This window comes from Babylonia areolata, chromosome 9 (genome assembly GCF_041734735.1).
Source record: "Babylonia areolata isolate BAREFJ2019XMU chromosome 9, ASM4173473v1, whole genome shotgun sequence".
Taxonomy (NCBI): domain Eukaryota; kingdom Metazoa; phylum Mollusca; class Gastropoda; order Neogastropoda; family Buccinidae; genus Babylonia; species Babylonia areolata.
In genome coordinates this window covers 29204519-29231292 of record NC_134884.1, presented here as the reverse complement: position 1 = coordinate 29231292, position 26774 = coordinate 29204519, and the positions used below count along the sequence as shown (strand labels likewise).

General features: G+C 43.3%; 2 protein-coding genes across 2 annotated transcripts in view; both read right to left on the bottom strand.

The window, feature by feature from the left end:
- Positions 1-261: 261 nt before the first annotated feature.
- On the bottom strand, positions 262-23420 carry LOC143285611 (uncharacterized). Its single transcript, XM_076593008.1, has 4 exons — positions 23336-23420; positions 22369-22530; positions 2598-2707; positions 262-306 (listed from the first exon to the last, which is right to left on the bottom strand). The coding sequence occupies exons 2-4, from the start codon at positions 22520-22522 to the stop codon at positions 262-264; spliced, it is 309 nt and encodes a 102-aa protein (XP_076449123.1). The 5' UTR covers positions 22523-22530; positions 23336-23420.
- Positions 23421-25795: 2375 nt separating this feature from the next.
- The window catches only part of LOC143285610 (uncharacterized), a 45506-nt gene continuing 44527 nt past the window's right edge, over positions 25796-26774 (bottom strand). Inside the window, exon 14 of the mRNA XM_076593007.1 lies at positions 25796-25816. Within this exon, the coding sequence (XP_076449122.1) occupies positions 25796-25816 (21 nt within the window). The remainder of the gene's footprint in view (positions 25817-26774) is intronic.

Sequence of the window (26774 nt, the reverse complement as noted above, 5' to 3'; positions counted from 1 at the left end):
TGATGATATTGACGTCATAAATGATAAGCTCGCAAACATTCCTATTCAGACGGCAAAAGATTATTCCCTGACAAAAATCAGAGTTAGCGAAAAAAAATCCCAGGATTGGAAAAAAACAAAAACAAAAAAAACACCCCCAAAACAAACGACAAATGACGGAGGTTTGCACCAGCGGTTTGTTGGCTGGTTGCGAAGGCAGAAGGAATTCCCGGGTATGACGTCAAACAAAAATGGCTGCCGAGTGTTAAAAATAATATCCAATCAGAGCGAGTTGGCGGCCTGGCGGCCATTGTTGTCATTCGGTCGCTAGCCGCAAGTCAAAAGATACTCCCGGTCAAATTCGTACTTCAAAGACAAAACATAGAAATAGTCGCAGTTGGTTTGATTCCACATGCAAACGAAGCCGATCAGAATATTTTAAAGCTAAACACAGAGTAAAAAAAAAAGAAATTCTAGTGAAAATAGAGACACGCTGGAAAGAGTCAGAAAAGTTACAAGGTGATACACTTGACTGTGATAATTACAGGGGAATAACTTTGCTCAGCTGTGTTGGAAAACTATTCACTACAGTGTTAAATGCTAGATTGACTGATTATATCAATGTAAACAATATACTTTCAGGGGCCGAAGCAGGATTTAGACAGTCCCATTCTACATTAGATCAAATGTTTGTTTTGAAATCACCAATTGATATTTTCTCCATTAAAAAGAAGAAACTTTACTGTGCTTTTGTTGATTTTAAAAAAGCCTTTAATTCAGTTTGGAGAAGTGGGTTATGGCAAACAGTTGTTCATGAAGACGTGAATGGTAAAATTTGGCGTGTCAAAATAAACATGTATGATAGAATTAAGTCATGTGTGTTTTTAAAAATGGTGAAAAATCTGATTTCTTTAGCATTTGTAAGGGTGTACGACAGAAGACACAATTTTACTTTCGGAGACGAAAGAAGGATTACAACAGCCCCTCAATGTTTTTCACAAATATTGTTTAAAATGGAAACTATTGGTCAATGTAAAGAAAACTAAAGTGATGATATCTAATTCTAAAAACAAACTAAAGCCTTTTTTTAAGTTTGGTGATGCATGTTTGGATGTTGTCGATTCTTTTAAATATCTTGGTATCGAATTTAGTAGAAAGGGAACTTTTTACACAGCTAAAAAAAATGATTTATGAACAGGCCCAAAAAGCTATGTTTTCGTTACTTCAGTCAGCTAGAAATTAAGATTACCTTTACATATCATTCTGGACATGTACCAGTCTATGATTGTTCCTATTTTGTCGTATGGTGCAGAAATATGGGATTATGAAAATGTAGATATACTTGAAAAAATAGAATTGAAATTTTTGAAACGCTTCCTCAGACTGAACAGAAATACTATGACCCAAATTGTTTATGGAGAAACTGATATTTATCCAATTAGTGTGTTAGTGAAAATGAGATTAGTTCGATTTTGGACCAGCTTAGTGATATCAAACACAGAAAAATATTCTGGGAAAATATATTTGATATTACTTGACTTATATCGAAATGGTATTTATTCTTCAAAATGGATGAGTTGTATCAGACAAATTGTAATAGAAGCAGGGTATGACTGTGTCTAGGATGCTCAATTCTTATTAGAGAGCGAATCTTTCTGAAGAATGTCAACATTGCTTTGAGAGATAGTTTTCAAAATCTATGGAGACATGCTCTAGAGGCGAGTAGTACATGTTTGTTTTATCGAAATTTCAAAAGTGGATTTGGATAGAAAACTATATAAGTCAAATGCCTGATAATTACATTATCAGCTTCTTCAGATTTCGAAGTAGTAATCATTAGCTGGAAATAGAAACAGGGAGACACAATGGCATACCACGAGAGTTATGGCTTTGTAAGGTTTGTGACATGTCTGTGATTGGGGATGAGTTTCATTTTATAATTGAATGCCCCAATTGTGATCAGTTACGAAATAGATATGTTCCTAAAAAATATTTGTCTCCAAAATCGGTTTTTAATTTTTGTAATATGGTCAAAGGAGGCAAAAAAAGTCATTTCAGCTGTAAGTAAGATGATTAGATTTGCAAATGTTGCCCAGCTACACTTTTGGAGTTAAAAGACATTTGTGTTTTCTCAACTTTTATGTGACATTGTTGCGTATTTTGAAATGTTTGTTCTGGGCATGAAAAGATTATTTTGCAGTAATCCTCCATACTCCAATAGGAGTGAAAGGATAATTAAAACTGAAACTTGAACTTGAGCAAAAGTATTCAATCAACAGGAGATAGAGAAACACGTGAATTGAATAGAGAAACACGTGAATTGAAGTTACTGTACATGAATAGAGAAACACGTGAATTGTACCTACTGTACAGAAATAGAGAAACACGTGAATTGTACTTACTGTACAGAAATAGAGAAACACGTGAATTGTACCTACTGTACAGAAATAGAGAAACACGTGAATTGTACTTACTGTACAGAAATAGAGAAACACGTGAATTGTACTTACTGTACAGAAACAGAGAAACACGTGAATTGTACTTACTGTACAGAAACAGAGAAACACGTGAATTGTACCTACTGTATAGAAATAGAGAAACACGTGAATTGTACTTACTGTACACGTAATTGTGGGTATATCATCCACACGTGACAGGGTGAGATACGTCTCGTTAGCTGACGTGATTTTTACAGCCACCTCTTGGACACTCGTCTCACGCAAAACGTCTGCAAGCACCACACGCAACTAATGAAACGATCTGTATATCTTTTTGTGTATAAAGAATATGTTATTCATCGAGACAGGGCATGCATGGCAAAGATTACTGATACTTTTAATAGTCTACAATTATGTGCTAAGAATGTGTATTTGAACCCTGTCTGTTGTGCCTCAGAAAAATAAATATAAAAAAATGGCCCTGTGCAAACTTTGTGTAATGCACATGGTATTTACATAGAATGAGGCGGATATATTGGTACAGAAAAAGATGCACTACATTCCACAAAACCAGTGGAATATTAGAAGATGAGTATCATCTAATAAACAAAGGTACAAATCTGAATTATTCACAGACTTTGATAATACTGATACAGCTAGCCATCTGCATAAATACGACACCATACAACCTCGACTGACACAATTCGTACACGAATGTTTAAAGGTACACGCCACATGATAATGCACACATATGGTTCTCATTCATGCATGCAGATCAACTTAATATTGTTCAGAAACATACCACCACAATGAATGCATTCCTGAAAAAAGAAATGATCCCAGCTCCGGAAAGGTTGAGACATTCATCGACAAATACCTCAGGCAGATTGTTGCGCATGTTGGTTTTTTTTGGTCGGTCTCGTCATCTACGCTGTCCCAGTGGCGCCACTCCTACGCCGCTCACCCCACAAGTCCCCGTGTACACAGCCATACCTGGGTTCGTCTGCCTAAGTGCCAGTGCAGGCAGTTCACAGGAGCTGTCAGTGTTATGTCGTTAGGAGGCCACACACTCATAGAAGACCCTGCACTGCTGCTGAATCACTTCGATGGTGTTCAGTGGTGCCTGTTCTGATTCAACATTCGCAGGACACCAAATAGCAAGACCTCCTCTCCGTCCCCCCACCTCCCCCACCCACTAATGACGACAATAGTAGGTTAGTCGCGGGACCGTAAAGAGGGAGTGCTCCCTCGGAGTGAAAACCATTACCGCCTTCCTTCCAGCTACAGTTCTCCATAAACTGGCCAGCACCGAAGACTTCAACAGGCACTCACCACAAGCATGGAAGTGGAGGAGTTGCCCATCAAAGTTGGTCAGTCTGGTCATCACCTTTAATGATGGTGTGGTGGACACAGTTATTGTGGACAGACGTCCACCAGCTCCGTTCCCTGCTACAAGTGGTGTTAAGCAAGGTGGTTCATATCAAACCTTGTTGTTGTTTTCTCTGGTCATTCTTTTGTTTCGAAACATCCGTGTCACATCAAAACAAGTTTTGAAATTTGCTTAAAAGAGTCTGACGTGTATGCCAGAAAAGTAACTGTTGAACGTTTGAAATACTTCATTATTGTTGTTTGTTTTATGAATGTGAACATATTGAAAATGTTCCCAACCAATCCTTTGATCTTGAAATAAGCGATTAGGTTAAAATACATTTTGTTATAATGATAAAAGGAATGAATGTGAACAACATGTATCAGAAAAAAGGAACAGACGTTGAATGAAAAGAAAAGTCATGCCTGAATTTGAATTGAGTCTATATAATGGCAATATACAATATAAAAAAAAAAGAAAAAAAAAAGAAAAGAAAAAAAAGAAAAAAAAAAAAAAAAGAAAAAGAAAAGGAACATTGCGAGATTTAAGAAAGTGAAGCTGGATGCTCCTCTCAGAGAAATGCAAATGTGTCACTCTTAACGGTTGTATTACACTCTTTCTGGGAAGCATCATAAGATAAGCCCATTCGAAAAAAAAAGAAAAAGAAAAAAAGAAGAAAACCCAGATTTTTTTTTCATGTTGCAATGTTTTTCCTTACCAACGAAGATATGCTTTTTCCTAACTTTAATTGCGTATTAACTATTTTTAAAATGCAATTATTCTGGAACTACACTCGCTGAATGATACAGTATATATACTTGCATAAAGTTAACTTGATACAAACCACGTTCTGAGAAAGTTGACACACACTAAGAAAAATAATATGACACTATTTTGATTCTTCAGTCCAACATCAGACGAGCTTACATATCTCTTTTTACATAGTCGTCTTATTAAATCTTCGATCATCTTAGGTTAAAATAGTGTGTGTGTGCCATCCTCATGGAAAGCCTTCTCTTCTGTGAATTTAGGAAAATAGGTTTCCTTGATCGTAAAACACACACACACACACACACACACACACACACACACACACACACACACACACACCGCGCAACCACCCCACCCCCCTAAAAAAAAGAAAAACACCACCAAAAAAACAAAGAAACACATTCTTTTCTCCTTATTGCAGTGATCAGTTTAATTCATATTTTGAATACATGCCTTAACACCTTGTGGCGAAGTTAAACTTGTACAGAAGCTACCAATGTTTTCTGTGTCTCACCCGTTTGGTCATGTGTGCTTCGTTTTCGACGACAGAAAAGAAACAACTGATTCGTTGTTTCTCGAAATTTGCTTCCGTAGCTGTAATATATGAAGAAGTTGACAGTATGGTTGATGGCTGAGGCCAGTTGATAAAACCGTCTAGTGACCCAGGCCAGATTGTCATAACGTCCCCCCACCCTCAACTCAGGTACAATCAGGAAAGTTGAACGCATCATAACTGCCGGTATTATACATATGATAAATAAAACGGAAGTGGCAACAATGATTCGAGTTATCGCCACATCTCGCGAAGAGACAGAAGTAGAGGCAGACGATGCGGTTTCCCTCCACCGAGACAGTTTCTTCAGTTCCACGGCGGTGACAACTGTACAAACTGTAACACAGATGACGCACACACCAGGCAAGAACAAACCAAGCACCACGCTGTACATAAAATCCAAGATAAATTTGTGTCGGAAGTAAACGTCTTTGGGGTATGTTACGTACGAAATGCTGCCGTCTGCTGGGCTGAAGACACACAGCGTACCGTAGCGGACACCCCCTATGAACACAGTACCACCAGAGATGATCAACACCATTGTCCACAGCACCACAACAGTGGTCTTTGTCGACATGAAACCTTTCACGAGGAGAGGCCGAGTGACACACAGACACCTTTCCAGCGCTATCACGCAATACACCATTTGTGACGCCGTTATTAAACCATGCAAACCAACGATATAATACCGAACGAAGAACCGAGCTATAGGTCCAAATTCACTCCCTTTCCCGATGACAAACATATACAACACTTCGCTGCTGAAACCGTAAACGACGCTGATGCTCAGCAAGTCCAGCAGAGACAAGGTGAAGAGACAGGCGTTGATTCGTTCCTGCAGCCCGTGTTTGTAGAACACCACCATGTTGATGATGTTGGTGGAGAAGGACACGAGGAACAGCACAGGCAGAAATATTCCCGCGAAGAGAAGATTGACGATGGTGTCAACTTCCTTGGTGACCAGGTTGTCTTTTTCTCGCTGGGAGATGAACATAAGGGACTGAGCAGTGACACACCCACCAGGCACAGGGACCGTACTGTGGTTGTACAGTGCAGACGTGGTGGTGATATCAATGAGTGAGCTGTTCAGTGTCAGCCAGGACGTCGTTGATGACGGCATTGTCACTGAAACAGAGCCAGACCCGGGTTGCACGAGGCGATCTTTGTAGCGCAAAGTTTGCTTAGAGTTAAGAATGTTCCTAAGTATTAATTTTGGAAATTACTGTGGAGTTAGGAACGTTCTTAACGATAAGCAAACTTAGCGCTGCTAGGATCGCTCATGGAACCCACCCCTGGTGTCCGCTTAGTCCCTCAATGTCTGTCTTTGATATAAAAAGCATTCTTTTTCCTTTGAGTAATTTGTTGATATTTTTGTTAACAAAGTAATATTTGTTCTGGTGATTTTAAAACATTGATCCACCAAACTGTTTCAATGTAGTGGTATTCATAGAAAAGGGAAACAAAATGTCATGTATAAACTGCTTTTTCAAAAATAATAACCACGACAGAAAAGAAAAAAAGAGAAGTGCGCTTGGGACACTGTTTGATCCGAATGACTTTTAGGCCGATGGCGTGAAAGCTTTAATTCTCCTTGCTGTTACAACTGACACACAGTAGATTTCTGGTATCAATTGTTAACCCAGTTAAAATCATTCATACTGAAACTTGACTATAATCGGTTATTTTCTTACATCGATCGTGGCAGACCACTCGTCTTTTCCTTGTGCCCGAGGGATCGGTTCTCTAGCTGGGCACTCGAAATAGCAGGTTTTGGGCACTCGAAATAGCAAGTTTTGGGCACTCGAAATGGTAAGTTTTGGGCACTCGAAATAGCAAGTTTTGGGCACTCGAAATAGCAAGTTTTGGGCACTCGAAATAGCAAGTTTTGGGCACTCAGTTTTGGGCACTCGAAATGGTAGGTTTTTGGCACTCGTAACAGCAAGATTGGGCACTCGAATTAGCAGGTTTTGGGCACCCAAACAGCAAGATTCATAACATAGTGACTTCTTCGTTTGGGCTTAATCATTTTCTTTTTTTTTAGAAATCTTTCCCCCTTTTCATTTGTTGAAACACTACGAACGTAAATTGTGAATTTTTTCTCGGTTTACGATAACAGCTGTTCGCGTTGCAAATCACAATATGCTGGGGAAAACATTCATTAAGAAAGGAAAATAAATATTGCAAAGATCAGTCAGGTGTTTTGTTTTTATATCTTGCTTGTTGTGTCAGTGTACACAGACACACAGACACATACACCCCCCCACACACACACACACGCACACACACACACACACACACACACACGCAGACACACATACACACACACACATATGCACACACACACACGCACACACATATCCACACATCCACACCCACACACACACACACACGTACATAAGTACACACTACGAACATTAATATACATTATACACAAGTTCAATTAAAGAAATATACGTAACAAATTAGTTCTTACACAAATTGCTAACTGAATATTTCGACACCATAGTTGGGTTCTTTTCCCTGACGCGTAGATGCACACACACACACACACACACACACACACACACACACACACACACACACGCACACACACACACACAAACACACACGCACACACCACACACACACACACACACACACACACACACACACACATACTGGCACACACACACACATACGCATATATATATATTATACCTGTATACATACATACACACATCCCACATACACGGAGTATGCAAACATACCTTTACATATGTGTGCGCAAACGCACACCCTTGCGCCGAGTGTACACACACACACACACACACACACACACACACACACGTGCACGCGAAAAAAAAAACCCCACGATAATTACCCATTGTTTTCAGCCTTATATATAGCCCGGAAATGGCCAATCTCCCCACTGGTATTCCACGTTAATGAAAAGTAATCACTCAATTCATTTACTTGCGTTTCTCGCTCGCCTAATGAACCTTGCCCCCCACCCCACCAATCCCCTCTCTCTTACCGACACAGCAATTATCGGTAAATTAACAGCACATTAAAAAAGCAAAAAACTATGTAGAATATTAACAGGATGTCAGATGTGGTATTTTAGTCGACAGTGTTCGAGAGCATTGATCAAGCGGAACTCTGTATTGCAGATTTCACAGGTATGCGAATTACAAACAGAAGCAAGCGGAACAGAAAAAAGGATGTAACGTTATGACAGATAATATTGTTTTCTTCACTTATCCATCAAGTGATACAACATTTGATAATAAACGTTTTGGATGTAAGGAGGATCAAGTTAATAGTTTGATACTTCCGTAGGTTTCTGATTTCCAGGTTATTCGCTAATTTCCCCTTTCAGGATGTTATGCAGTCATTTCTAGAAGCCATAAGATTTTGGTTCCATGTACGTAAGAGGCTTGGAAGCACCGTGGCAGATTCAGTTCGGCGTTGGCCTTCTGATCCAGTTTTCACTGGTGATCAGAGTTCGAGGCCCCGTTTCGGAAAGGTACTTGCCTCCGATTTTACTCTTTCCACCAAAGTGTGAATGTACATGACTTCGATTGCGGGGAAAGATTAAAATCGGCGGAAAGAGAGGACTGGGCGCCGCCTTTCATTGCCGAGTCCTAGACACAGTGGATATAAACAGTGCTGATGGGTGTGAACGGCTGTGGGACCTTGCACCATGAACCTTTTTCTGGCATAAGAGGTCTATGTTGATACCACCAGAGAATGACATTTTCCATCCAGGGTTGGGGTTTCATGAGCGAACTAAGTTTGCTTACCATTAAGAATGTTCCTAACTCAACGGCAAAATTCATATATTTAGGAGTATTCTTAACTCTAAGCAAACTTGGCGCTGCAAAGATCGCCCCGTGCAACATGGCCCAAGGTTTCCAGGAAGAACCCACAATGAATCCAAGTGAGGAAAAGTTGTGAAAGGTTCTTGTTGTCTTGAATGCCACCTGGAGCCAGCTGGGCATTAGATGCAACACGTGTGATCAGTGGTTCCATCTTGCAGAACAAAAACATCAACAGTTCTTCGTACGACCGTCTTGGACAGGATGAGGTGGAGTGGAACTGCACAGTATGTCCTGTCCCTGTGCACGTGCACTGTCCACAGTCCCCTTTTCCATGCACGTGCACTGTCCACAGTCCCATATTCCCTGCACGTGCACTGTCCACAGTCCCATATTCCCTGCACGTGCACTGTCCACAGTCCCATATTCCCTGTACGTGCACTGTCCACAGTCCCCTATTCCATGCACGTGCACTGTCCACAGTCCCCTATTCCATGCACGTGCACTGTCCACAGTCCCATATTCCCTGCACGTGCATTGTCCACAGTCCCCTATTCCATGCACGTGCACTGTCCACAGTCCCCTATTCCATGCACGTGCACTGTCCACAGTCCCATATTCCATGCACGTGCATTGTCCACAGTCCCATATTCCCTGCGCGTGCACTGTCCAGTGTCCCCAGTTCTCTGTACGTGTCCTGTCCAGATAATGAATGCGTCAATGATATGAACTCCTGCCAGCCTCAGAACTTAGGTGCTCGGCAAACTGTTCCCCCTTCCTTGAATTTCTCCGTGATCTTGCGGTATTATAGAGATAGATTCGGGCCATTCACCTGACATGCTTGTTGTTGGTTGGTCAGTTTTACATCCATACAGAATGCCATGTCTAAAGACAGCCATCTTTGTGTCCACCTTTGACATCACTCCCTCCGTACCCTCTCTGGAATGTCTTCATTCTAGTAATTTACGACCAGCATTGATTCCCCAACGCTTTCATTGTCTTAGATCGTATTTACATTGTAGACTAATGTCCTAAAAAATCGCGAGAAATTTCAAACTTTATAAAGGTGGCAAATGTTTGTTAAAAAGTTAATGAATTTGAACATGAAGTAAGTATTCCAGTTCCATACCACAGTCGACGAATATACATATGCAAGAGGTGGTTTTATAGTTGTTCTCTTCGTGATATTCTGAGGCAATAATTTTTTTTCGATTATTTCGATGTTTATAACGTATGAATGCATTTTGAGAATAAGTCGGGTAATACGGGCACACCATATATAAAGCATGCGTTAGTTACACATTGTATTTGAAACTTGAGTGTTAACACAGTTAATCTATTAGTTGTTGTCATGTTCAGTGTGTTCTTTTGTTCATTGTTTTTACTCCTCTACATCCCAAAATGAGTTCCGGTGAAAGGAAACTCAATATCAAGTTTTGAAAACGAGCAACGGAGCTGTTTGTCTTGGGAAGGCAGCTGGAGATTTCCCTGTCCAAGTTGCCTATTCAGGAGATGTAGCTTCTGCAGGCGATGAAGCTGTTAGCTGTGTTGAGCTGCTCTCCCAACACTGGTGATGCTGGCTTCAGACATTGGTAGATGGCTGGTTGGTTGGACGCGGGCTGGAGCATCCGCTTGGATTTCTTCTTCATTATGAGTGATAATCAGGCGATGCATCAGGCAGATGTACCGAGAGTATTTTGCGGGTCATCCTCTGTGTGTGTGTGTGTGTGTGTGTGTGTGTGTGTGTGTGTGTGTGTGTGTGTGTGTGTGTGTGTGTGTGTGTGTGTGTGTGTGTGTGTGTGTGTGTGTGTGTGTGTGCGTGTGTGTGTGTGTGTGTGTATGATGGATTCTCCCGTCGGAACGACGGATGAGTAGGCAGGCAGGCTTATCTGTCGGTGTGTGTATCACACGGTGACTCATAGCTATTGGTCATTATTTTCTGGTACCGAAAGTCTGAATCTGCAAGACGAGATACTCCTCACTGCATTAAGAAACGTCACTGTGATACTTTGATTCCTTCCCCTCATTTCATATCTCTCCCCACACACTGAGTATTTCAGTGGCCTTTCTTTGCAACACCTGAACAAAAAAAAAAAAAAGAAAAAAAAAGGAATTCATCATTTCACTATTTGTCAACTATCCGTTAACACATGATAACGCAAACACGACCTTGTCTTACATTCTTGTACTTTCTGTGTTTACATGTCGTTACAGAACAACAATTATGTATCTTGTTTGTATTATTTGCATGTCAGTTTTAATCTGCATTTTCAAAGGAACATTGGTGTGTCTATGACATTATACTGTAGCAATGAATGGTTGATTCTACATGTCTTCTATGTTTATGTGTTATTATGGTTTGGATGTCGTATTCGCATTATGCAGTAAAGTATGCCACGGACAGTGTATCTCTCAAACGGACAACAAACGCATCATATTGCAAGGAACTCATGAGTTGGCTCTGTGTCTCGATCTACAAGTGAATTGACATTTAAGTTCTTGTGTGCGAAGTGTGACCTCCTCAGGACTCTGTGTGCCACGTACACTATGTCTAAAGATAACCAGTGAACAACGTCTTCAAGATCATCACCACATTCATGGAATGGACTTTTTTTTTTCCAATGGACTGCAACAGTGCTTGTGTTTTGGACAATGTGTAATATTGTATGGTGTGTACTATATATACTTGTGAAAGTGCAGTGGATATTTTGATATTTCACAAAGTATTTTGTTTCTTCTTCATTCATACTTCTCTTTTTTTTTTCAAACGGAAATATTTACACCCCGAATCCAATTCATGTTTGCAACCTGGCAGCAAACTTGTTTTTGGACAGGACATATTGACACTGAAGTTGTCAACCGTTATTTTTGGTGTTGTGTTTTTGGTGTACTTTTACGATTTAAGATTTCTTAATTAATACTGTTCATTAGGTGTCTTCAGTATTGTGTGGTTTCATATCAAACACCTCATGGTTGTCCTTTACCGTTATTCCAAATTTACATAAACATTTTGCATGTGTGTAATGCATTGTGAGTTTCAGGATATACTTGAATTTGTTTAGAACTATAATCAATGTACTTGTGGCAGTTTCTCGTAAATCTGTAGTATGACAAGAATCAGCTTTTACTATATAGTCCGGATGTTGTGTTCACCCACCCTATTGGACATTGCATTATTTGTTGTTCTACTTTTATTCATGTTGTGCTAAGACAAACTTATGACTTAGAAATAATACACGGATGGCATACGATGTTAGTCCCTATTTTATTCCCATTTCCCATTACCCTTCTACCTCTTGTGCAAATGCACCTGAATCGGGAGATAATGCATTGTTCATGTTCTGCTCCTGCGGCGACACCTATCTTCCGTGTTCTTCGCTTCGGGCACGCTCCTGTTCTTCATCAGTGGACTTTGTAACGTCACCATCACGGTGACCGTATACCATGTGTGCATGCAGTCGGTGGACACAGATAGCGGCAGTCGGGTGAACAACAGTGATGCTACCATCGTGATTGTCACAGACACTCACATCAAACCTCTCCTCTATGGTCAAGCCTGGTCCCGTTCTTCAATTGCTGCAGGCTGACTCATTAGTTCCAGACTTACTTCTCTGGCATCATTCCTGCCATGTTCTCCAGATGCTGAACAGATACACATCTGCAGGTGGTTGTTTCACGAACCACCAACCACATCCCTGACGATCATCACTGACAACACGATGCTGACGATAGCCTGTCTATGAAGCTGTGACACGGTGATTGCGAACTATCAGAGTCCCGTGTGACTCTATGCTCCAGTGACTGTTCATATACTTTACGTTCAGCAGGACTTCCCATGTGCTCCACTGTCGGATCTTCTTCAACGACGTGTTCCTGACTGATACCAGTGTGCCCTATGGCATTCTACACGGTGACATACTTAAAATGACAATATATGAATCAAGTCTACCCATGTGCAATGTTGCCTCTCCTGAAGTTATCTTAATCGAATACCAATCCTTTACCCCAAAATCTCTATCGTATGCCATCTATGTATCAATATAAACGTCACATACCAAGGTAACTTAACTTACATAAAATGGGACATTTTCTTGTAAGGGCCCCAGCACATATCACACTGCATATAGCAGTCTTAGAAGCTCTCGGAACAAGGAAGGGCAGATGGCAATGAGCGTGGAAACGATAACTGAAGCCAGCCTTCTTCATGAGTGATGTCCGGACAGACCCAGGCAGTACAGCAATTAACACATTAGATCACCACAAGGTCAGCTGAGTACAAATGGACTCACACACTCCGAGGCCAGTCGGTCCAGCACGTAGGGGCATCAGGCAATAGTGAGGTCCGTTATGCTGGACATGTGTCCGAGCGCACAAAGAAAGCAAGCCAGCGATGTGTAACTCCCATCTGAGATAATGCGGCCGGACGGCAGGCAAATGAATAAATTCCAGAGATGTAGGCGAGTGATTGTTTTTCATTAACGTGGAATACCAGTGGGGAGATTGGCCATTTCCGGGCTATATATAAGGCTGAACACAAAGACCCGAGAGGAGACCCCAGAGCAGACCCGAAGAGAAAGGCCAGAGCAAACCCTTAGAAGACCGGTCTGCAGCTAGATGATGATTTCAAGAGGTATGTGACGTGTTAGATTCTAAGTCAACATAGGCAGTAGTTAGGTTAGGACGTCTATGTTGATGACTGAAGAATGCTATTATGGATAGTTAAGTGATATGATGTTTAGCCCAAGAATGTTGAGAATATGTGACTGAATAAACAAAGGATCTAGAAATGAATCAAGTCTTCAGAACTTGTTAGTTGTTATATGTTGTGAAATTATTCCCTCTCGTCACAATCTATTTCATGGTGGTGTGTCTTATTCATTTGTTGGTTCGAACCTACTCTCTACCTTTCCACATCTCTTAGATGGTAGGCTTTCCTCCCTGTATGAAATCTGATTGTGTCAGGTAACGTTAGGCAACAAACATAGGGAACCAAACGAAATCAGAGAGAATAGACTGCATTCCCCCGAGTTTAAATGTTCTAGGAATAAGTTGGATGTTACTGTTGAAGGAGATAGGGATATTCACTCGTGAGACAGTTGGCACAAGATAATCCACGACTTTTCCGTCGTGTGATAGTAATATTCACTGATCTGATAGTGTGTGGACATGACTTTTCAATTCCATTTAGTGTAAAACACCCACAGGGTAATAGCGGCACCTTTTCACCCGAGTGATAGTAACGACGCAATACACCCGAGTGATGGTGCTATACGCCCGTGTGATATGTGTCCTCATATGGGAGAAGAGGGCCGATTCTGGATGCGCGCACTTCCCACAGATGTTGCAAGGGAAAACGTCTCCAGAAGTTGAGCCCTGCTTCCTTCGCTCACGCTTCTCCTTAATGGCCAGCGTTCCTTTGTTTTCAAACGTCTTTATGCCACTAGAGCACAGCATCCTCCAGCGAGAGCGGTCAAGGGCATCAGTTTCCCAGGAAGCGATGCCTATGTCACAGGCTTTGAGGTTTGTCTTCAAGGTGTCATTGAAGCGCTTGTTTCGTGATTCGTGGTGACCAAGGCCGTCTTCAGGACCACCGGGCAGCCAGTCCTCATACTCCGTCAACGACCCACACGCAGACCACCACCAACAAAGGGAGCGACAAAGCCACGAACCGCCATCCCCCCCCTCCTCCCTCCCTCTCCCCGCAGCTGTCCTTTTGGCGATGTTTGCGAACCTTGCGCAAGACCACGGGGGGAACGGCGACTCGGACCCGTCGACACCCAGTGAAGTGGCAGCCATACACGAAGTGAGACGCGCAGGCCGCCGACGCTGGCGAGGAGGAAAAGTCGGCGCTGCCTGAGACCATCCACACGTCCGGGTTCGTAGACATCCTGGGGGCGGCTTTGGAAACTTTGATGATGCAAACGCTGGTGCCCACCAACCGGCTTAATCGGGAGTCTTTGCCGCAGTCTCCTCCACCACCCCCTGCCATCCAGAGCGGGTCTCTACCATCAACGCGACCGAGTTTGAAAACACGGGAGAGAGGCGTTGGCAACTTTGACCGGTCCCAAACAGCTGCCCAGACTCAGCAAAACAGGGTATGTTGACCGCAGTCGCCTCTACCTCTCCCCCACGTCTTGACTCTCAGCCGCGCTGAAAAGGAATGTTACAGCTCTTCTATGCAAACTCATAAACTGTTTGAGAATATTTTCACTGGCAGGATCCCATATTGTTGATGCATAATTTATATGTGGTTCTATATAAGCATGACCCCCCCTCCCCCCAACCAAAATCGACAGTATTTGTTCAAGAAATGTTTTATTCTAGATAGTTGATGAACATTTTTGGATACAGTTTTACATGTAATCTTTATAAGCTGTGACCATGATAGGTTATTTATCAACAACAAGGCCAAGAACTCTGTGATGACTGACTTTCTCAATCATTTCGCTTTTAATGTACAATGGCGAACTGGTGGGTGGAAGGTTTTGACGCTTTTGTCTCGTGGTAATGATAATGCATTTCGTTTTATTCGGATGTAAGCACATATGATCAGACAAACAGAGAGAGAGAGAGAGAGAGAGAGAGAGAGAGAGAGAGAGAGAGAGAGAGATAGGAGAGACAAAGAGACTGATACAGAGATACATAGTGAACATCCCCATTTGATACACGGATACGCCAACCTCTCTTCAAGCACAAAATGAAGGCTGAATTCAGCTGATCGATAATTTAATAAATGATGAATAAAAGCATCGTCAGAGAACAATACCTGGCGGCTGAAGAAGATCTTAGGATGCTTGACAATAAGGTCACCGGGACAACAACAATCACAACAACATAAAGACAACCTAAAAACAAAACAAAACATATTCGATAAAATCCGCAATTCCGTTGATATTTCTGGATGTATATACATGGAATTACATTCATATTTCAAATGATGGAATTTATCTCTCCTTTTTGTATTATTCCTTGTATCCCCTTAATACCCTCTGTTTATATATTCCCGATGTACGAAGAAAATAAGTAATCTGTCCGAACAGTCTAAGCATTACACGCAAAACATAGAAGGAACACAACTTTAATATGCACCAGAGCTCTGCCAAACACAGAGAGAGAGAGAGAGAGAGAGAGAGAGAGAGAGAGAGAGGTGGGGGAGAGAAGGGGCGGGGGGGGGGGCAATAAGATACAGACAAAAACGATATAAATACAGACTAACAAAAGGACAGAAAAAAAAGCAGCCAAAGAAAACTGAAGAACCAGTAGCTCCTGCATCCTCCGGATCATTTCACCTGCACCAGCCTTGTCACGGGAACGTGTTCTGGTAAGACTGCAACGGCGTGTAAGCAGCAGAGCCCGACAGGAAATTGAAGAACTCGGAGGTGTCGAAAAATGGAATCACGCCAGGCAGGGCATCGTTGCCGTTACACAGGGTACCCAGTCCGTCCCCCATCCCCACTGTCACCCACTCTCCAGTGGACCTCAGGGGGCATATGATGGACGCTCCTCCGTCATACTAATACAGAGAGAGAGAGAGAGAGAGAGAGAGAGAGAGAGAGAGAGAGAACACTGAACACTGAAAGGTTTAATGTCATTAGCTATACAACTCTAGTGACATGGGGGTGCAAATCAGAACAATGATGATGGAGTCTCCCGTCGGTCCGACGGATGAGTAGGCAGGCAGGCTTATTTATCGGTGTGTGTCCTCATATGGGAGAAGAGGCCGATTCTGGATGCGCAGCACTTCCAACAGGTGTTGCAAGGGAAAACGTCTCCAGAAGTTGAGCCCTGCTTCCTTCACTCACGCTTCTCCTTAATGGCCAGCGTTCTCTTGTTTTCAAACGTCTTTATGCCACTAGAGCACAGCATCCTCCAGCGAGAGCGGTCAAGGGCATCAGTTTCCCAGGAAGCGATGTCTATGTCACAGGCTTTGAGGTTTGTCTTCAAGGAGTCCTTGAAGCGCTTGCAGGGTCTTCCAAGTTCACGGTGGCCTTCCTTCAGCTGGCCATACAAAAGCATCTTCGGGATTCTGCTGTTTGTCATGCGGACAACGTGTCCTGTCCAGCGTAGCTGGCACTGGATCAGCAGGCTTTCGATGTTGGGCAGGCCGCTCCTCTCTATGACCTGGAGGTTGGAGACTGTGTCTTGCCACTTTATGCCGAGGATCTTTCGTATGCATCTCTGGTGAAACTTTTCAAGTTGTTGAATGTGACGGCGATACGTCGTCCAAGTTTCACAGCAGTGCAACAAGGTGGTCAGCACAACAGCTATGTAGGTTTTCATCTTGGTGCTGAGCCTGATGCATTTGCTGTTCCACAGCCTGTTGTTGAGTCTGCCATAGGCGGAGCTGGCCTTGGCGATGCGCAGCGTCACTTCTGCATCAAGGGCTCCGTTGCTGCATAGGGTGCTGCCCAGGTAGCAAAACTTGTCGACTGACTTGATCTCTGTGTCATCGATCTTGATTGCAGGTGGGGGGAGGCACTGGCGTTCTAGCTAGTTGGTACATGGACTCGGTCTTGCTGAGGCTGATGGTGAGTCGAGGTTGAGAACCTGTCCATAATGAACTGCATGTCCTCATGCGTGTGTGTGTGTGCAGCAAGCGCGCAGTCATCAGCGAAGAGGAACTCTCTCAACAGTGCCTCAAACACCCTGGACCTGGCATGGAGTCGCCGCAAGTTGAAAAGTTTGCCATCTGTGCGAAACTGAATGTAGATGCCCCGGTCACAGTCTTGGAAGGCGTCAATCAGCATGGCAGAGAAGAGAATGGAGAACAGTGTGGGTGCCAGGACGCAGCCCTGCTTCACTCCATTTACCACAGGGAACGGATCCGACATGTCAGTATTTTCCTGTAATCTCGCGTGCATGCCATCGTGCAAAGACGCAATCAGGCTGGATTAGGCTCTCTGGGCAGCTGAACTTTAGGAGGATCTTAAACAGACCATGGTGGTTCACCGTGTCGAAGACCTTAGTCAGGTCTACAAAGACCATGTGGAGCTCCTTGTTCTGCTCACGGCACTTCTCTTGCATCTGGCGTACGGCAAACACCATGTCACATGTTCCCCTGCCTGAGCGGAAGCCGCACTGTGCTTCAGGGATGACTGTGTTGGAGACATGGTCAACCAGTCTGTTGAGTATGATGCGGGCGAAGATCTTGCCGGCGATGCAGAGGAGAGAGATTCCACGGTGGTTATTGCAGGATGCTTTTTCTCCTTTCCGTTTGTAAATGTGGACAATTGAAGCATCCTTGAAATCCTGGGGGACCTCCCCTCTCTCCCAGATAGACTGGAACAGGGCGGTCAGCTTGTCTGTCAGCACCTCGCCTCCATACTTGTAGATGTCAGCCTGGATTCCATCCGCTCCTGGTGCTTTTCCTGACGTTGTCAGCTTCAGGGCCTTCTGGTTCTCGGCCTTGGTGGGAGAGGCAGCTAGCGAGTCACTGACTGGTAGCTGTGGGAGGGCTGCAATTACCTCGTCAGATACGGACGAGTCCCTGTTGAGGAGGCTGTTAAAGTACTCTGCCCAGCGGGCAAGGATGTCTTTCTTGTCTGTCAGGAGGGTGGTCTGGTCCAAGGCTCGGACAGGGGTTGATCCTGTGACTCTCGGCCCATACATAGCTCGGAGACCATCATGGAAGGTCTTCATGTCGTGAGCATCAGCAGTAGACTGAAACTCTTCGGACTTTCTCTCCCACCAGGTGTTCTTCATCTCACGCAGCCTCTTCTGTACGAGTTGTTTGGTTTGCGAGAACTGGTTCTCCTTCCTCTGGCAGTCTTTATCGGAAATGTGATCCTGATGCCGTATATGCAGTGTGTTCAGGAGCTTGGAGATTCCAGAGTCGTTCTCGTCAAACCAGTCTTTGTGGCTCCTCTGTACGAAGCCGAGTGTGTCAGCTGCTGCTGTGTACACAGCATCTCTAAAGGTGCTCCATACCTCTTCTACATCAGTCGATGCAGGAATTTCTTGGAGAGCTGCTTGGATTTGCTGCTGCAGCACGTCCTTGGTGATAGGGAGGCGGTGGATGTTCAGCTTCCTAGGGGGTTTCTGCCTGGCTGGTTGGAGCTTGTGTGCAAGTGTGATGTTCATCTTGCTGCGTACCTGGCGATGGTCCGACCAACAGACTGCTCCTCTCATGCAGCGTGTAATGGAAACATCACCTCTGTCCCTCTGCCGGACAATCACATAGTCCATGTGTCATTGCTTGGAGCGGGGGTGCATCCATGTGTTCTTGTACTTGTCCGCTTGTTGGAAGAGGGTGTTGGTGATGGTCAGTCCATGCTGCGCGAAGAGTGAGAGCAAAAGCAGTCCGTTGGAGTTGCACTTGCCAGTGCCGTGCTGTCCTAGGACTTTTGGCCACAAGGAGAAGTCCACGCTGACGCGGGCATTGAAATCCCCAAGGATGATCAGCCTGTCCTTTCTGTCTACCGCTGAAATGGTGCGGCTGAGCTCCTCGTAGAAAGCTTATTTGATGTCATCAGGGTTGGTCATCGTCGGGGCATAGCAGCTGATGACTGTGGAGAAGCGATCCTTGGACAGCTTCAGACGCAGGGTCATTAGTCTGTCGTTTATCCCATGTGAAAGGCTGTCAAGCTGTCGTGCAAGGTTGGTTAGTATGGCAAAGCCCACGCCTGAGGTTCTTGGGGTGCCATCTGGCTTCCCAATGCAGTAGAAGGTGTAGCCCCCTCCAACTTCCTCCAGCTGGGTTTCACCGGCAAACCTGGTTTCGCTCAGGGCTGCTATGTCCACCTGGTAGCGATCAAGCATTCTAGCAATAAGCGCTGTGCGTCTTTCTGGTCTGTCGTCTCTGTCTAGGAGGATGCGAACATTCCAGGCACCCAGAGTCAGGGCATGACTCCTGGTTCTTTTCTTCTGTTGTTTTCGACCACTAGTGTTGGATGTCCAAGTAGGTGCGGTTTCCTACTAGGTACTAAATGAGGCAGACTTTGTTTAGAGATCCTTTTATCTCCCCTTCCCCATGTGGGGAGAGCAGTGCTGTCCCTAAAAAGGGCTGCTCTGACACTGTGGGAGGATACGGGCGCCGCATCTGCCCCAGTCTACGGCGGACAACCATCACCCCACGGCCGTCTGCGTGCAGAGTCATGACTAGGAACTGCCAGCAGCATCCTCCGCCTGTCCCCGTTACCACTTCTCCATCGCCGCAGGGCATGGGAAAAATGGGTGTTGAAGGGCTAGCTCGTCGTTCCGACATTAGCCTGCTTGCCTGACCAGCACAGGTGACATTTGTTTTAGTGAAGAGGAGTTGTGCAGTCCCTTCCCCACTGTCTCGCCTTCCGACGCTCACAGTCCCACAGGTGCAGATACTGCCATGTGTAGGACGGCCTCGGCAGGTGCAGGTTTTTTCTTCGGAGCTCCGTCTCCTAGGAGGACTTCCAGCCAAGGATAAGAGCTCCCCCTGCCCTTTGGTCATCTTCTTCCGCCTTCACAGCTGTTGGGAAAGGTTTCCTCTTCCGCCTGGTCCGTCGTTGGGAGACTTCACATACGGCAGGTATGTGGGTTACATGGTACCAGTAGCAAGGGCTATGCCCCTGACCTGACTGATTAGAACAATAATGATGAAAAAAAACCCGAAACAAAATCAAACAGAAAAGAAACATATTGGAAGTCAAGTAAACTAATGCTCGACCATCCGTTTTCTAAGCTCATGAAAACAAAAGCATTTTTTTTCTACCGATGTAATTAAGCACTCTTCTTTCTAATATTATAGGCTTCAGCAATGTACTTCGCCAGTCATCTTACTGTATCGTCATCGTAATCCATTTTCAACACACCAATGATATATTTACTTCTTGCAGCACTTATTTTGAAAACAACACATTTTTCACGAATAGTATGACATGATTTGCAGTTAAACAGAAAACGCATTTCATCTTCTCTTTGAAAGAGAGAGACAGAGACAGAGAGCAGAGAGAGACAAAGAGAGCATGTTATTGTCTGAGCGATCTTTTTCCCTCCCTCCTTTGCCTCCTCAATCTCTTTATTTGAAATACATAATTATATACCATATAGTACACCATGTTGTGTGTGTGGTGCGTGTGTGTGTGTGTGTGTGTGTGTGTGTGTGTGTGTGTGTGTGTGTGTGTGTGTGTGTGTTTCTTCATGCTTGACCATTCATTTGTTTTCCTTTCAGTCTTTCTTTGTCGTTTTCTTTGTGTGGTACTGTTCTACTGGCTTGTTTATTCACCGACACCCATCATTATGATCATCACCATCATCACCATTATCGCCATCATCTTCGTCATCATTACTCTCTCATTGTATGCTGATTTTTTATAAGAGCAAAAGTATTCAGTCAACAGGAGATAGAGAAACACGTGAATTGAATAGAGAAACACGTGAATTGAACTTACTGTACATGAATAGAGAAATACGTGAATTGTACCTACTGTATAGAAATAGAGGAACACGTGAATTGTACTTACTGTACACATAATTGTGGGTTTATCATCCACACGTGACAGGGTGAGATACGTCTCGTTAGCTGACGTGATTTTTACAGCCACCTCTTGGACACTCGTCTCACGCAAAGCGTCTGCAAGCACCACACGTGAATAATGAAACGATTTGTATATCTTTTTGTGTATAAAGAATGTGTTATTCATCGAGACAGGGCATGCATGGCAAAGATTACTGATACTTTTAATAGTCTACAATTATGTTGCTAAGAATGTGTATTTGAACCCTGTCTGTTGTGCCTCAGAAATATCAAAAAATGGCCCTGTGCAAACTTTGTGTAATGCACATGGTATTTACATAGAATGAGGCGGATATATTGGTACAGAAAAAGATGCACTACATTCCACAAAACCAGTGGAATATTAGAAGATGAGTATCATCTAATAAACAAAGGTACAAATCTGAATTATTCACAGACTTTGATAATACTGATACAGCTATCCATCTGCATAAATACGATACCATACAACCTCGACTGGCACAATTCCTACGCGAATGTTCATGATAATGCACACACATGGTTCTCATTCATGCATGCAGATCAACTGAATATTGTTTCGAAACATACCAACAGAATGAATCATTCCTGAAAAAAGAAATGATCCCAGCTCCGGAAAGGTTGAGACATTCATCGACAAATGCCTCAGGCAGATTTTTCATCGAGACTGGCACTTCACAGCGGCAAAATGAGACACTGAGGACGATTTCCAATCAACGACCAGTGGATGTCAAAATCAGGAAAAGAAACTGGGAGTGATTCAGATGCACCAGACAAGCACTTGACTGGATCACCCAAGGGGATAGCAAATTAGAACGCCAGTTACCACAGGAAATGGAAGACGACAATGTACCCTGTGATCTAAGGAATTTGTCAAGTAAATCATGAGAGCAGTCCTAAAAAAATAATCAAACCAAAACAATGAAAAATTGATATGATGATGGATGGGAGGGAGACTGTTCTTCACATGTATAACACACTGAACACTCTCTTACTCGGGAAGGTCGAATCATCATAGATACCACTGGCGACCACCCGGCAACTGTCAAGATCGATGTCATCAGTAGACATTCGGTCAGAGGAGAAACAGGCAGGCAACGTGCACTTCTTGTCAAAGGTGAAAGGTGGGGTCACTGTGAACACGTACATCTTGGTGCCTGGCAGACAGACAAAAGCAGGTGTGAATAAGTCGTTTGGTTGATTGACTGAATGACTGGGTGGTTTTGTTTGTTTATATGCTTCTTACCTAATTTCCTTTCTCTGTATACTGTGTCTTTTGTCTTCCTTCGTTTACTAATAGTTCTATTCTTTCTTTCTTATATCATTTGCTTTCCTTTTTTTTAATTATGCATTTTCTTTCACCATACCTTCTTTTAGGTACTTTGTTTCTCGTTATTATGCATTCGTTTAAATACTTATTTACCTTTGGGGGGTTATTTCCTGGATTATATGTTTTGTTAATTTCTAACCAAACGAAATTCAATATTAAAACGATTCACTCATTTACTTGTTTTTTTATGTTAAAAAAGTATTGTTTGGTCAGAACATTTAATTGTGAGAGGAAATTTTTTGACATTTGAAATTACTTACAAATCAAGGCATCAATCGATCGATGGATGAATGAATGAATGAATCAATTAGTTAATCAATCAATGAATTGTTTGATTGATTGATTAATATTTTCTTTTTATTTTATTTCCCTAATTGCCCTTTTAGAACAATAATTCACCATTTCCCTCATTATCGTGGTCAAGACCGTCAATTAAAGCAACAACACAAAATTCCATCATTATCATGAACAGCAAGAAACATATATAAGAAGATTATATAAATAAAAAAAGAGAGAAAAATAAAAGAAGAAGAACAACAAAAACAACATAAACAACAGCAGTAGCAGCAACAGCTACTACAACAACGCCGACGATGACGACAACAACAGCAACATTGAATGAGAACACTAACTTCCAGAGACAAGTTCAGTGCATGTTGAGATGCTGATAGTGTGAGTGGTGTCCAGGGCGGTCAGATCATACGTGGACGTGTGGACAGCCAGCGTCAGAGACGGGATGCTACACACAACACAACATGCGTAGCACTGAAAGTCGCACAAGTGCCCATAACTATCATTGACAAGCCGATATATCACATTCAGGTGAATCAATAGACAAGTGAGTATGTATGTAGATAAATAAATGGACAGACAGACAGATACATGGATAGATACAGTGACATACGCACATGCGAATGTGCATACACGCGCGCGCAAACACACACACACACACACACACACACACACATCAAATCACATCAATTCACATCAAGACTTGCCTCGACAACTGCCCCTTGCCAAACTGTGATATGAGCACGTGGGACTCGTCCAAAATGACCCCTGACCCCACGACTTCTGAGGTTGAAGTATCTGTCTGTTTGACCTGTGTTCCGAAATTCAGGACACAAAAGCAATGTAGTGCAGTCCAACACAATGAATTACAATATAACATGACAAAATACACGGCATTTTTTTTCATGTTGTCTTGATTCTGCCGACCAGGATTGATGACTTTTGCAATAACAACCAGAACAAAACCCGCACGATAAAAAACAACAACATTTCAAAATTTCTATATGATCATTGATAAAACAAAAAAGACCAGGCAAAAAATAAGCAAACCAAATGAACAATATCTATTTGTCTCTTGTGAAACAGTATTTTACAGTGCAGTACAGCACAGCACAGCGCAATGTAGTATAGTATAGTAAAGTATAATTTGGTTTAGTATTGTGACTTCTGCCTGTCTCATAAGGCTCCAATTGGTGACCATTGGACTGCTCCGATTGGTGTCCATACCACATGGTTCCAGCAACATCTCCAATGGTTAAACAATCCAGTTCTGGAGCAGCAGCCCACGTTGCAGACATCGAGTCACAAAGTTAATGCAGCTGAACTGGCTTCGGTCCGTGCCTTCCTCTGTTCCTTTTAAAAAAAAAAAAAATTAGCAGCTGTGTGATTCAACCCTCCTCAACTCGCTGGATCCACTCTCACAGTCAGTCTCCACTCAGCAATGCCAATGGTTGCAAAGACGCTGTATTTTTTGCAAATCGTATCTATTGAGGAAGCATGAAAATCTGATGGCTCGAAAACCGGTCTCAAATTGGCCTTAGATGTCTTCTGGAATGTATCCCCTTATCATCCCTTGGGCAGGACTGGGCTGTCACTGGTTGAGGTCTTTTATCAGACGTGTGGACCTAGACTTCTTCAGTGCATTTTGACATCCAGGTAAACAACCTCTGAGGGTGTAACAAAGACACAAGTGAAAGGAAATAAAAAGAAAATGTTGAATAATTCAGTCCAAGGGTCCTGGGTTCGAACCTCGGTTACGGCGCCTGGTGGGAAAAGGGTGGAGATTTTTCCGATCTCCCAGGTCAACATAAGTGCAGACCTGCTAGTGCCTGAATACCCTTTGTGTACGCACGCAGAAGATCAAATACGCACGTTAACTCTCTCCATACGAACGGCGAAAGAGACGACGTTAACAGCGTTTCATCCCAATTACCATCATCAAAATATTGCAAGCGGAAGGGTCTTATACTGAAGAGGTGAATGTTGACAAAGAATACCACAATTCTGACGACGGAAGCTAAAGGTTGGGTCATTCAGACACCCACTGGACATCCGAGGGGTCTGTGTAGAGGAGAAGAGAGGACTGGCCGTACTGAGTGAGTTAATGATCCTGTAATCCATGTCAGTGTTAGGTGGGCTACGGAAACAAGAACATACCCAGCATGCACACCCCCGAAAACGGAGAATGGCTGCCTACATGGCAGGGTGAATAAACAAAACGGTCATTTGCGAAAAATGTTATATGTCCGTCTGAGTGTGTAAGTGTGTGTGCCTGAAATCTGACTGAATGACACATGAACGAATGACGAGCGCCCAGTGGCAGCTGTTAGTCGGCTCTACCCAGGCAGGCAGCCTGTTGTGCAAATGACCCCGTGTTCGTAAAGCGCTTAGAGCTTGGTCTCCGACCGAGGACAAGCGCTATATAAGTATCCATATCAATCAATCAAAAAACTACCTTTTCCAGCACTACTAACACCACCACCACCCCCCCCCCCCTTTTCATCATCATCACACACTGACCAGTGTGACGACACCAGGATACTGGCAGTCGACAGGGATGGCAGAGCTGTAGGCCAGTCTCTTGGACCGATGACCATTCCGTGTCTGTGCTGACCGACGCCGCCGTTTGGTCAGCTGAGGCGGGCGGAACTGCGAGTAGTAGCATTTGAGAGCTGCAGAAAGCGAAAGAAACATTTGAGTTTCACATCGACCAATGGCTGTTTGTGAATGCATCTATGAAATAAACTAAATAAAATGATACAGTGAAACTTACAAAAGTGAAATGAAAGAAATATGCAAGGTCATTTGAGTTTCCTGTCGACCTATGAAAGCATGTGAATGCATCTATCAATTAAGATTAAATAAAATGACTTATAATGAAACTAACAGAAGTGAAATGAAAGAAACATGCAAGGTCATTTGAGCTTTCCCTGAGGGTAATCTGTGACTATCTCAATGGGGGGGGGGGGGGGGGGGAATTAATAAAATGAAATAGAACAAGATAATAAAACGAAAAAAAAGAGTAAAACCAAGAGAGGCGTTGCTTTCATGACTCACGTGTTATTCTTCCTACATTCACCTTAAGACTACTGTTCGGAACAAAAGCAAACGCGTGGTGGAACTGCCAATTTGCGATTTGAAAACTTAAACTTCGGACAAACCACCATTAAGGAGTTTGGAAACAGCGTCATCAGATCTACCGAGTGACCTTCTGTTTTCTTTTTCTTTATGTGTGTGTGTGTGTGTGTGTGTGTGTGTGTGTGTGCATATACTCACGTTATGTAAATATTGTTCCCCTTTAACGTCTGCCAGAATTAATTTCCACCGGACGTCACCTGAGACTAGTCTGATCCGATTTTGTTGTTTCAGTGACTATATTAAAGGATCACCCCGTTTACCATTGTAGAGAACACTGACTGGAAGGGCTAACTGGCTCTTGAAAAAACGTTCACTTTCAACAACATAATCATTTCTGAAAGGTTTAATGAAATCTAGGACCGTGACTTTCTTCTTCAAGCAGCGTCCAGAAAACGTCATGCAAACACGCACGCACACACACACACACACACGTACGCACGCGCGTGCGCGCACACACACACGCGCGCACGCACGCGCGCACACGCACACACACGCACGCACATTCTAATTCTAGCTATTCTCTGTATATATATCCATCTATCTATCTATCTACCTATCTACAGAAAGAGAGAGAGACAGACAGAGAGAGAGAGAGACAGAGACAGAGAGAGAAAGAGACAGAGAGACAGAGAAAGAGAGAGT